The 13,869-nt window shown below is 39.6% G+C and overlaps 1 protein-coding gene across 1 annotated transcript; it reads left to right on the forward strand.

Moving 5' to 3' along the window:
- Nucleotides 1-5,836: 5,836 nt before the first annotated feature.
- On the forward strand, nucleotides 5,837-9,786 carry LOC102718646 (ethylene receptor 2). The gene is made up of 3 exons (XM_015835884.2): nucleotides 5,837-6,426; nucleotides 6,684-8,587; nucleotides 8,979-9,786. The coding sequence occupies exons 2-3, from the start codon at nucleotides 6,830-6,832 to the stop codon at nucleotides 9,504-9,506; spliced, it is 2,286 nt and encodes a 761-aa protein (XP_015691370.2). The 5' UTR covers nucleotides 5,837-6,426; nucleotides 6,684-6,829; the 3' UTR covers nucleotides 9,507-9,786.
- The last annotated feature ends 4,083 nt before the right edge of the window (nucleotides 9,787-13,869 follow it).

Below are 13,869 nucleotides of genomic sequence, written 5' to 3' on the forward strand. Positions count from 1 at the left end.
TGGTTTGGCCATAAAAGCTGTCGGTTTATGTGGTTTCCGCGACTTGTTGAGTGTTTGCAGTCCTTAAATATATTTTTTGTAGGTACTTAAATGGTGGCAGTACGTATTTGACATATATACAATTTGTATAATTGGTTGTAGGCACATCTTTGAGTTATGATATGTACTATCATGTTATACTAGTATAATACATTGATATATATGTAGTTAGAATATATATATATATGTGTGGGCACGTGGTTATATTAGTTTTGTACTTCCACCCTCTCCGTCCTAAAATAAACCAATTTTTGATTATCTCTGTCCGGCGTTTGACCATCCGTCTTATTTGAAAAACTTTCATGAAATTGAAAAAAAATTAGTCACACATAAAGTACTATTTATGATTTATCATCTAATAAAAACAAAAATATTAATTGTAAAATTTTTTTAATAAGATAAAGCGTCAAATATTATAGTTAAAAAGTGAAAGATTGGTTTATTTTAGAACGGAGGGAGTAGGTAATAATTGTTTGTTGGGTATATGTTTGAAGGAATAATATGAAATGTGATGTTTATTTTGACGTGAAATATTTGTAGGCATCTAGGCGTATGTTTAGGGGTCGTAAGGTTTAACTACATATGTACGTACATGGTCATAATAGTTTTTTAGGTACACTATCTTATTTACGATACTTAATTACTGTGTGATCATATATTTTCAATATCACTTACGGTGTGCAATAATTGGTACTTATCTATTATCTATTGTCATTTATATATTTGTTGCAATGTTCCGAATTTAACAAAGGTTGTACTGAAATTTTCTTTTTTCCCAAAAAACATGTCCTAATTGTCAGAATTATACGTATCTACCGATTTTCTATTTTATGACAAGTTTACAGTTTTTTCAGATTTCTTTTTAATTTTTATCTTTAGTTTATATTGTCACGAAAACTGCGTTGTTTTGACCATCACACGATGCCACGGTAACCGGCCATTTTGAAATCAAAAATTTGAATTTTGAATATGTGTCAGCTTCTGCGGTCGGTAACGGCACCTCCACCAGCGTGCAGTCGAAGGGGCTCCGGCAAGTTGGGCAACCCTCCATGGTTCTTGTTCAGATCACTTGATGATCAAATTTTCTTTTGGTGTTGTTTTGCCACATACACACATCTAGCGTACCATGGAGCTTTCTTTCTTTGTGGAACCAATCATATTTTTTGGTCTACAATTGTTCCTCCAACATGTCATCTGTTAGATACTGTGAAGTTCTGGCAAGATCTGTTTCTGATTCCAATAAAATTGTTCGGCCAAAATTTAGTAAAATTTCTCGGTGGATTCGGTTAAGGAAAGAGTATAATGACCCAATGAAAAGCTTATCCAGAAAAGTCCAAGTTCAATAAGAAATCATGAAGAACATGATATGGCAGAATAAATTTATCTATTAATTAGTAAGTTTTGGTAATTTTTCTTTATCTCTAGGAAAATTTCGTGTCAGCTTAGGATTAGGTTTTCTTTTATCAATAGGAAACATGTGTCATATCCAATAGGGGATAGAGTTATAGTTCGATCGGGACTTGTGTGTTTCTTTTTATCTTTTAGGAAACGTGTATCGTGTTCAATATGGACTGATATCCACACATGGGTATAAATATATATATGATGAAGCTGAAAACGGTAACAACTGTCACACACATAGGCCTAGGAGTTAATCTTAGACCACTCCAGTGCAGGGCCTAATTCTTAGAAATGCTGGGCATGTCAGTTAGTTTGATTCTGTAACTAATAAGATATAACATGGAAAAACAGTTAACCCTGAAACCGCTATCGGTCGGGTAGCGATACCATCCCAGGACCCTAGCCGATGGACTAGACGATCGGCTTTACATGAATTTCATGATAGTAGGTGTAAATATGCTCAATCGGCTGAACCAGAAGAAGAATAAACGCCAAATTGACTAACCAACCAATTAATCTTAAAAGATTGGATCCAACCAAAACAGTCTTAAAATTAATCAGTCGATCGGACCAATTTAGCACTTATCGCACGTAAAATCGATAGCCGATAGGAGACTAAGTACGGAATTGAATATAAACCGAAATGCCATATCAATTACTAGTATAAAACAATAAGACTTAACTACACGTATGCCTACGCTAGATCTAGAAGATCGAACCCAATCAAGACAGTACAGACCTGAACATTATCATACGTGAAACCAAGTAATCATTGTAGCATGCGAGTAACGAGATAACAAGCCGGCGTAATCTATCAACTCACTCATTAATCCCAGCCGGTTGGACAAAGTTCTATAAGAAGATCGCACCAAATATAAACAGATCATACCTAACCGAAACAGTATGCATTCCAGTACGATATAATCATAAAAATATGAAGATTGATGAACTTAATAAATGAATCAGCAGATCACTTAAGATAATGCTGGCTAGAACTCCAGTGATAAACCCCCACGAGCATCCAATCTAATCTGACAACATGAACCTAATCAACCAGATTGATCGGACCGAATCGAGACAGAACAAAGTCAACTGGAATCATGCTAGCAGATCAAACAGATGAACTTATGAGGATTTGATTGAGAACTACTACTACTTCAAGCTACAATAGACCAAAGCAATAATAGAACTGGGCCCGTCGATCAACCAGGCCGAAGATCGGACTTAACCGAGATAGTCCTGTTCAATTGATCGACGGGTCTTGACAAACATGAACTTACATTGTGAAGCTAACAAACTCCGTGCTGAAAGCTCAAGCAAGTCGAATGTTTTTGAGGCGATGCGCCAAATTCAATTGATTTGAAGATGATTTTACAATGACCCCGAGCACACATATTTATACCCTCGGGTGCTAACTAACCTAACCGGATAAGAATCCGTTACTAACTAACTTGTAATGTTCGGACTTTAATTAAATATGAAAATCCTAAACAAACTCTAAGATAAAGCCTAATTAATCTATACGGACTCACCACTAACACCGAGTCTATCTCTAAACCTTGGGCCCAATCGGACTCCAACTCCTGTCCAATTTGGACTCTATTGGCTGCATCTATGCCGCTTCCGCTTTCTTGCCTCCAGCCGATTCACCCTTTCCTGTCCGATTCGATCTTTAGTTGTGTTTCAATTCGTAACGGTAATTTGCCAAAATTTGGCATTAACAGTATATCTGGGTTCCTGTAAAAATATCTACATCTACATACACAGATCAAATACAAATTTTGGCGTATCGCCACCCTCCTTACCAAGGTTTATCACTAGCAAAACTTGGGACCTAACACATGGCTACATCGTTTAGATCTCCGGTGGAGGAGTAAGTCCTACGTTCCGCTGGCCTTGGCAGTCGTATCAACTAGATCAGAACTATCTCGATTTAGTCTGATCTTCTGATCTAGCCCTACGATTGCTAGTTATCGTATCAGTTTCAGCTTCAGGTTGATCTAGTTGACCACATTGGGTGATTTACGGTAATTTGATATTTCTTAATTGATATCTTCAATCTAATATTGTCTCAATTTGGTCCGATCTATATTAGATTGCGTTTATTAAACATTTTATATCAGGTCGATGTATCTTGCTCACCATTTTACCGGAGTTCGAGCCGATAAGTTATTAGTCATCAGCTCATCAACTTGATAGCAATCTAGATATATTTAGTACCTAGCCCGACATTGGTAGGCGTAATCTTGAACTGTCTCGGTTCGGTTCGATCTTCTAAGATCATTCCCAGTTAGCTAGGCTAGATATTTTATAGATCTTGATCATTGTCACTTGGTTATAGCCAATGATCTTTGCTAGCCTTCATACTCATTGTATTTATATTAATAGAATAGCCTATTGCCTTACTACATAATTTCTACACCAATTGGCTTTATTTAGATCAATAGTTATTTTTGTTACATCGACTTACAAGATTCACATGCAAGTTGGTTTAGGTCGATCATAGTAAAGGATTCATTCCTTATTTAAATACTTGAGTTTATATGTATTAGATTTCTAGCCGATCCAACCCTTCGGCAGCCAATTCTTCATCTATCGGCTAAATACTACTACATCAACATCCTCTCGGCTGGGTTCTCAGTAACCTATCAGCATGATACCAATTGATTATTTTTACTCTTCATCTTGTCAGTTGCAGTATCAAACTGACTGGCACGTTTGCACCTCATCTAAGAATTAGGTTTTGCAGTGGAGCAACGTAGAGACTCCTAGGCCTTCACGTGTATTCAGCATGCCAGATCGGACAGATTTGACGTCAACACATTTTCTAAAAAGGCAAAATTTACTACAGGGCATTGAAAAAACACGTAATTAGCCGATGGACACCGTAAAATCACGAATTTGCTGTAGGGCACCACAAAAATGTCGTAATTAGCTGTTAGACACTCCGGACATTATTTTATTAATTTTGGAGTCAAAAATTTTAAAAATGACGAGATTGCCCTCGGTGGCCAATCTATTATGCCGACCGGGTCCAGTCGAACCAGACCTTGTCGGTCTAGGCATCGCACCACACCCGAACCCTAGCCTACAGGGCGACTGAGCTGGCGGCAGCGACGACGACCCAGCTCCGGTGAGGGCGGCGGCGACCCGGCCACTAAGGGCAATCTCATCATTTTTAAAATGTTTGACTTCGAAATAAATAAAATAATGACCAGAGTGTCTACCAGCTAATTACCACATTTTTATGGTACCTTGCAGTAAATTTGTGATCTTACGGTGTTCACCGACTAATTACGCGTTTTTTCGATGCCCTGTAGCAAATTTTGGCTTATAAAAAACATTACCAAGAGGAGATCGGTCTTGCTGATCACTTTGATCAATTTGTTTTGGGTGAATTTGCTACATCCACCAAAACACATGCATAAGGAGTTTTCATTCCTTCAATTCATACTAGTATATTCAGGATTTAATCCTACTGTAGGTACGAAGTACGATATTCTGCTCTTGTTTGAAACAAGTGGGATTCTGATTGTTTTTAAGTTTGGTTCGTGTTTAGTATAGTTCAAGAGGCTATAAAACTATATTCACCACTTTTTTCATTGTGATTATGTTTATAAGCCAAAATTTAAATTTTTAACCTTTAATTTGGAGTTGATTTTGGAGTTTTTTCACCGATGTTTATTTCTCAACATTGGCTTTAGATCGCTAAGAATATGTATATAAAAGTTTTATTCATAAATTATTTTTATTTACAAATATGTCATTCATGAAAAAGCCAAACAACCACCACCTTTCGTTGCAATCTACTTTTATGTATATGAGGTTTCGAATGAACGATGATTTTTACGCTACAAGACAATTTATCAACATGTATTTTATTAGACGTGATCATATGTAACTTAAGATGGAGATTGTATTAGACAAGTTGAATGACATGTTCAGATAAAACTAGACGTGGAGATTATCAGAGATATGATCTAAAATTTAAAAAACAATATATTATGATTATGGTATTAACTTTTTACTATGACTTTTGTTTTTTTATTAGGACCCTTAGATTTTTCCCTTTATACATTATATCTCTTATAAACTGCATGGTAAGAATGCGATGGTTTGTTAATATTTTTTCGCGTTATAATCATCTCCTCGTAGTCATTGTGCATATATTCACCTAAACTAAACTAAAGAAAACGAAACCATCCAAAACACTTAAAAAATAAACAGAACTAGATAATTTTCTTATTGAAAATAGAAAATCAAACTAGTTTGTGTTACCTCATATATCATTCACACATATTACATTTGTCCTAAAATATAGGACGCAAGTACCGGGCGGTAGTAGAATAGAGAGAAGAAATGAAGCACCGAGTGTTGAGCAGCAGCAGCAGTAGAGAGTAGGGAGAGTTGGATAAGCAAAAAAATCCTTCCTTTAAAGCCGTTGCGGCGTTGGCCGGCCCAACGATTCTGACGGCCAATCCCATCCGGAAAACCACCAATCCGGCAGCTGTTTTCCGGCCGCCCCCCCTCCCCTCTGCCCTGCCGCCGGACACCCCTTCCCTTCCCTTGCCGCCCGCCCCAGCTACCTCCCGCAGCCACCGTCCGCTTCGCTCGCTGGGTTGTCGAACCCAACCAAACCAAATCACCCACCCTCTTCGTCGTCGTCGTCTTCTTCTTCCACCTCATCGACTCAGTCAGCACTCAAGAATCGGTATCTGCTTGCTGCCGCTCTACTCCAGCTTCGTCCGCCTTTTCGGGGTTCAGCAAGAGGAGCAGGAGGACATCAAGAATCGTCGGTTCTTGTCGCTTGCGACATGGATCGGCCCGCCGCTGGCCTCCTAACGCCGACCTCTCCTGGCTCGATCCATGGCCGCGGCGAGAGGAGCGTGCTTGCGGCGCGGGTCTCGTCGGCGGCGTGAGGGCGTGCCCTTTCTGAAGCTTCCTCCTGGCGCGCCGCTGCCGCAGGATGCTAGGAGGAGGGCCTAGGTGGAGCTCTTCTTCTTCTTCTTCTGCCTCTTGGTTGCTCCAATTTCGGTTTCTTGCTTCTTGGAGTGGTTGGATCGAGATGGGGCTTCGAGTTCTTGGGTTTATTCGATTTTTTGTGCGGCTATTAATTTTGGGAGAGAATTTTCGATCTCATAGGGATTGGGGAAATTTTGCTGATTTGACATCCAGATCTTGGTTCGCGTTGCTGAGTGATTAAGAAAAAAAATCTTAATTTCCGTTGTTTGATTCGATTGCAGGCAAATCGGCGCGGAATCAAGAATTGGCACCTTCGATCGCTGCAGAGATCGCCATGGACAACTCCAGCAAGCTCGCGCGAATGCGCTTGTGAATGAGGAGGCCTTGTATTTGTAGTTGGTAGAGAGACCAGATTGTGGGAGCAGCGATGCGGCCGATCCCCGCCCCGTGGATCCGCCTCTTCTCCTTCTGGCTGCTGCTGTCGCTCTCCGCGGCGGCCGCCGATTTCAGCCACTGCGGCGGCTGCGACGACGGCGACGCCAGTGGCCTCTGGAGCACGGACAGCATACTGCAATGCCAGAAAGTCAGCGACTTCCTCATCGCCATGGCCTACTTCTCCATCCCGCTCGAGCTGCTCTACTTCGCCACATGCTCCGACCTCTTCCCCTTGAAGTGGATCGTCCTGCAGTTCGGCGCCTTCATTGTGCTCTGTGGCCTCACTCACCTCATCACCATGTTCACCTATGAGCCGCACTCGTTCCACGTGGTGCTCGCGCTCACGGTCGCCAAGTTCTTGACCGCCCTTGTGTCGTTCGCCACGGCGATCACACTGCTGACGCTGATACCGCAGCTGTTGAGGGTGAAGGTCAGGGAGAATTTCCTCAGGATTAAGGCGCGGGAGCTGGACCGGGAGGTGGGGATGATGAAGAGACAGGAGGAAGCTAGTTGGCATGTGCGGATGCTCACGCAGGAGATACGCAAGTCGCTCGATAGGCACACCATCTTGTATACCACCATGGTTGAGCTCTCCAAGACGCTGGAACTGCAGAACTGTGCTGTCTGGATGCCCAGCGAAAGCGGGAGCGAGATGGTCCTGACACATCAGTTGAGACAAATGGAGACGGAAGACTCGCATAGCCTGTCCATTCCGGTTGACAACCCAGATGTAGTTGAAATAAAGGCAACAAAGGATGCAAAAGTTCTTGGGGCAGACTCGGCACTTGGGATTGCAAGCAGAGGCATGCTTGAAGCAGGTCCCATGGCTGCCATACGGATGCCAATGTTGAGGGCGTCGAATTTCAAAGGAGGAACTCCAGAAGTGATGGACACAAGCTATGCTATTTTGGTCTTGGTCTTACCCAAGGATGGTTCACTAGGATGGGGTGAAGAGGAATTGGAGATTGTTGAAGTGGTTGCTGATCAAGTTGCAGTCGCCCTTTCACATGCTTCAGTTCTGGAGGAATCCCAGTTGATGCGGGAGAAGCTCGCTGAGCAACATAGGGACTTGCTGAGAGCAAAGCATGAAACCACAATGGCCACTGAAGCTAGGAACTCCTTTCAGACCGCCATGTATGATGGAATGCGAAGGCCAATGCACTCAATCCTTGGTCTAGTCTCAATGATGCAACAGGAAAGTATGAATCCTGAGCAAAGGCTTGTAATGGATGCCATTGTGAAGACAAGTATTGTTGCGTCAACATTGATGAATGACGTCATGCAAACATCAACTGTAAATCGTGAGTACTTATCTTTGGTGAGGAGAGCATTCAACCTTCATTCGTTGATTAAAGAGGCAATCAGTGTTGTAAGGTGCCTAACTGGCTGCAAGGGGATTGATTTTGAATTTGAAGTGGACAACTCTTTGCCCGAAAGGGTTGTTGGTGATGAGAAGAGGGTTTTCCACATTATCCTGCACATGGTAGGTACTCTAATACAGAGGTGTAATGCAGGCTGTCTATCCTTGTATGTGAATACCTACAACGAGAAGGAAGAAAGGCACAATCAGGATTGGATGCTGCGAAGAGCAAACTTCTCTGGCAGCTATGTATGTGTTAAGTTTGAGATTAGGATTAGAGAGTCCAGGGGCTATCTTTTGAATTCGTCATCCAGTCAGAGACTTCAAGGGCCCAACTCTACCAGTTCTGAGATGGGGCTTAGCTTCAACATGTGCAAGAAAATTGTGCAGGTATACGAAAAACTCTTCAGTGTTCTATGTCTATGTCTTCAAAGATGCAAAGTGTATCCATGTTAGTCATGTTCTTTTTTCTCATCTTTAATTACTTATAAAGAAATGGATTTTCCTGTACATTTCTACAAGATCACATAACATAACTACTACAACAATCATAATTATTCTTGTTTTGCTACTTTTATTACCAATTCAAGGATGCAGATATGTTCATATACCATTACCACATTGCCAAACCAGGCCAGATTTTTCTATTAAAGCTAGGATATTTGTTTCTCAATAAACATAGTTGCTTAATCAAACTATGCAAAGCTGCGTATCTCTTTTTTACCTGATGCATAATCTGAATAAACCCTCTTTGTTGATATGAGCCTTTTCTCTGCTGCAGATGATGAATGGTAATATTTGGTCTGTGTCTGATTCAAAAGGTCTCAGAGAAACTATCATGCTTGCCCTTCAGTTCCAGCTGCAGCATGTGACTCCAGTTTCTGGAGCATCCTCGGACTTGTTCCGATCAGCGCCAATTCCCAACTTTAATGGACTCAATGTCATTCTTGTGGACAGCGATGACACCAATCGAGCTGTAACTCACAAGCTTCTGGAGAAGCTTGGTTGCCGAGTGCTCTCAGTCACTTCTGCCATCCAATGCATCAACTCCTTTGCCAGTGCCGAGTCATCTTTCCAGCTGGTGGTTCTCGACCTCACCATGCGAGCAATGGATGGATTTGATGTAGCTCTTGCAATCAGGAAGTTCAGGGGCAATTGTTGGCCACCGCTAATAGTTGCTCTTGCGGCAAGCACCGATGACACCATTCGGGATCGGTGCCAGCAGGCAGGAATAAACGGTCTGATCCAAAAACCAGTCACTTTAGCAGCACTGGGAGATGAACTGTATAGAGTCCTTCAAAACAATTGAAAGAGCCTCATGGTTCTCATTTCTTTCAATCTCAATAGATTGCTGTAGTTTGATTAATAGCTACGGTGCTACTAGTTTCTGCCAGGTTAGGTCCATACAATCGCAAAACATTTGCACAAACAAAATGTATAGGGAGATTAAAACATCCTGCCTTTAACTTTGTTCCTTGGTGAAGGAAAGGAAGGTAGAAATTTTGAAGAGGTCATACAGTTAGAACTTACTTATTCATTTGTAAACCCTGTTAGATTATTAATCATTTGCCAGGTAAATTATTCGTGGCAGTTTTCTTATGATAGTTTAGGTTCATGAACTAGAGTAGGTATTCGTCTGGACTAAATCCATGGGGCTAATGATCTGGTAGTTGCACTTTTGGGATGGGTCAAATGATACATGGATTCTGTGAATGAAACATAAAAATCAGAAGGGGCATAACCTGAAAGGTAAATATAGAAATAAGACTACAGACAAGTTGCAAACCTTTACTATTTGCTGCTGACTTTGTATCTTGAAATTAAAAAGTCTTCTTGTCCCAATCTTAATTTGGTGGCCAATGTCTTAGATGCACTGCATCTGGATTCGTTCTTGTGATTGCCTACAAGATTAGCAAAGATTTTAACTTGCCATTTTTCTCGCAGTGACTTGTGTGGTTATATCTGATTCTTCCTTTCGTTTTCCCTCAATTGTCAACAAAAGCATGCTATGTTAGCACTTTTGGCACTTGATAGAATACCAGCAACTTCCTAATTGTTGAACTGTACAATCACCAAAAATCTGGGTGTGCATTTTTCTGATATTATACGAAATATCAAGTTCTGTCAATTTGAATAGCATGTAAACAGTGATAAAATTCTGAAATCTGGTGATGCTCTATAGCCTGTTCATGTCAGGCAATTGGTTGCCATTTTCCAGCTTTTTTCCACATGCAAGATCCAATGATGCAAATGGTTGATTCTCCTATTGACAAAAACTGAAAAAAGTAAAATGCAAGTTTGATTTTCTTGGGACAGTCTTCAGACAGATGTAACTTTACCTTGGGGAAATCAAACTGATAGACGACATGTTGCTTCTTTTTTATGTGCATGAAAATTTGCAATCCATTGGTATTGTTATCTCAAAATGGGGACTACATTATTCTGACATGTAAGACAAGTTCTGCCGCCACACGTATTCTTCAAACCCCAAGCATTCATTTCACCTGGACTATGGTCATCTATTTTTTAAGTTCAGAAATATGCAAGCTGCTTAGCTGAAGGCTTATTCATTTTACAGGTGACTATTGCTGTAGTTATCTACTAGACTATACTACTACTTGCATGTTGCTTGTCCTTCATTGGAAATGTCAGACTTTATGTCCATATCTTATTAAAATAGAGAAACCATTAGCTTCTTCAGCTTAATTAAAATATGCTAATGTGGTTGGATCTATCTTTTCCTCTTGGTTGAGTTTTTTTTAACTGCTAATAATTGGAGTTATGCAGAAATAGTAAGTCCAATTGACCTATCTAATCTTAGCAGAACTAAGCAGAAAGATAAAAAGGTGACATTACATCAGAAGGCCTTATGCAATGAAACAAGGACCAACTTGTGATACCTTCTTTGCAATTTGCAATGCTTATCTTGCATCCGTGCCAATCCATTTCTGAAGACTCACCTCACCTGCCAAGAAAGTGTCTGCAGCTGTTGAGAGATAAACAAACACAATGACCTGTCTATGTACCTTTTTATAATGTTGCTCATCTTATCTTTCTCTGCAGGACCTATTTTCCCAAACAATGGTTTGTGTTTTGTAGATTGTGGTCATGATGGTGGTGCTGGGAGTTGCTAATTTTAATAACAGTTGAGGATGGTTTGGGAGGGCCTCCAACTCCAGGGGGGATGCACCTGAAAATCCTTGAGATCTGTGGTTGGGCCTTTCCTTTCCTGTGTGAGATGGCCATGCCTGCAACTTGACACAATGACACCCCAGTGTGTGTGCCTTGTTAAATGTCACTGCTGCTGCTGTGCCAAGAATGCTGGTTCCATACACCCATCCTTTCTCTCTTTGTGACTTCACTGCTCTTGACCAAATACATTGCTCTCTCTCTCTCTCTCTCTCTCTCTCTGCACAGAGAGGTACAGATACTCGTGACCACTGTTTGGATGCTACTCCATTGTATATTTGGCAAATTAACCTTTGAACTTCATACCTCCATCATTTATTCATTTTCTGGTTGGATGCACATCTATAATTCTATAAGAAGGTAGGCCTAGTCCACTGTAAATTTCCCAAATTACCCAAGGAACTTCTTAATATGAAAAAGATCTAAGCTAAAGGTATAGCCACGTATAAAATCAAATTGAAGTGGATATTCCCTTTGGAGAAAAATGAATAGAGCAAGATACATGCCGAGTCCTTAAACCTGGGAGCAGATGTCATCTAGGTATGTAAACTTGAAAATTGCACATCTAGATACTTAAACTTGAAAGTAGATGTCATTTACATCCATAAACTTTTAAGCACATATAGGTTCATCATCATAGTTTAATGAATCATAGTTGGTCCAAATCTCATTTGGTTGAAGTTGCCTACTGACGTGACATTTCACGCAGGTAGCATATTTGCAAACAACCCCTTGGCGATCAACTTCAGTTAAATGAAGTTTGGACCGGTTATGATTCATTAAACCAAGATAGTGGACCTAGATACGTAATTTTTAAATTTAAAGACCTAAATGATATCCACTTTTAAGTTTAAGGACCTAGATGTGCAACTTAAAAGTTTACGAACTAAAATAACATATGGTCCTAAATTTAAGGACCTAGATGTAAAGTTTACGGACCTAAGCTGACATTCAGTACCAAATTTAAGGACCAGCCATGTATTTTACGTAAATAAATAGGACCAACCATGTATTTTACTCAAATGAATAACCTATTTCATGAAAAATATATTATGGGCTTAGTACAATTCACATGAAAAACTATGAAGAAAAAGTTAGTATAAACAAAGACACCACAAATATGTCATGATTTTTTTGTTGGGTTTAGTTCCACATTGAATATTTCTTATGCAGAGAATGACACAATCAATATGTACTCACCCATCTTAAATTATTAATATGTTCGTCCCAAAATGTAAGTATTTCTGATTGTTTAGTACGTATTAAGGTTTATAGAAAAAAATGGTGTCCTTTAATAAATGAGAAATTGATGAAGGTGAGAGGGTAGGTGGAGGTAAAATGGGAAGTGATTTATGAATAAGTAGTACTTTGAATTGAACTATATCTGTTTTATAATATAACTATTTCTAGATTGTTGTTTAGTACGTATTAAGGTAATATGGTGTCTCTTAATAAATGAGAAATTGATGAAGGTGAGAGGGTAGGAGGAGGTAAAATGGGAAGTGATTTATGAGCTAAGTAGTACTTTAAATAGTACTACATCTCTTTTATAATGTAAGATGTTTGATTATTTTGGTTGTAACGTTTGACCATTTGTCTTATTCAAAAATTTAGTACAAATATAAAATGACAAGTTTAAAGTTTTGTTCATAATAAAGTAAGTCATAAGTAAAATAAATGATAATTTTACTAAGACAAATGATCAAACATTGCAAGAAAAAAAATTAAATATTTTGCATTATAAAACAAAGGTAGTATAAAAATTCTTATAGATTCAAATCCAAAAATACTTATAATTTTGTACGGCGGAGGGAATACAATGACTTTGAATGACTTTGGCTTGCATAGGGCTAAGAAAACTTTAAGTTAACATACCACATAGCCATCACCTAGGATGAACCCATAGTTGAGGGATGTCAAATCGACTTCCTAAGAAAAAAGTCATGTACTCATGTTTGGACTGGGCTGGAAATTAAGCCCAATGGAGCCTTCACCATCACCAGCTAGGCTGGAGAGAAAATTACAGCCCAGTAGTAATTCTGTCCATTTACAGTTACATGCCCCCCCCCCCCCCCCCCCCCAAAAAAAAGACATTCTTTTGCAGAACGAGTACAAATTATAGACTCACGTAAACACACGTAAACCCCCATGTAATCTAGTCACCAAAAGAATGAATCCATCAAACTTATATAGAAACTGGATTTAAATTTGATGGAACTTCACAAAATACAAATCAAACTTACTGTTTGCCATAATTCTATCATCCCTCCAAAAAAAACATATAATTTAGTAACCAACAGAAAATGGGATAACTCTATGGAATTTTTTGAATTTTGAATTTTATTTATTAAATAATTTACAAATTTAATTTTGCATTTCAAAAAATTACTAAACTAACCTCCTGCCGCCCTTTGGGAGGGCGGAAAGGTGACGTGGCAAAAACGACCACTCGGTCGCAACGAACGGCCGGAGGCACGATAAAT

This window comes from Oryza brachyantha, chromosome 4 (assembly GCF_000231095.2).
Source record: "Oryza brachyantha chromosome 4, ObraRS2, whole genome shotgun sequence".
Taxonomy (NCBI): domain Eukaryota; kingdom Viridiplantae; phylum Streptophyta; class Magnoliopsida; order Poales; family Poaceae; genus Oryza; species Oryza brachyantha.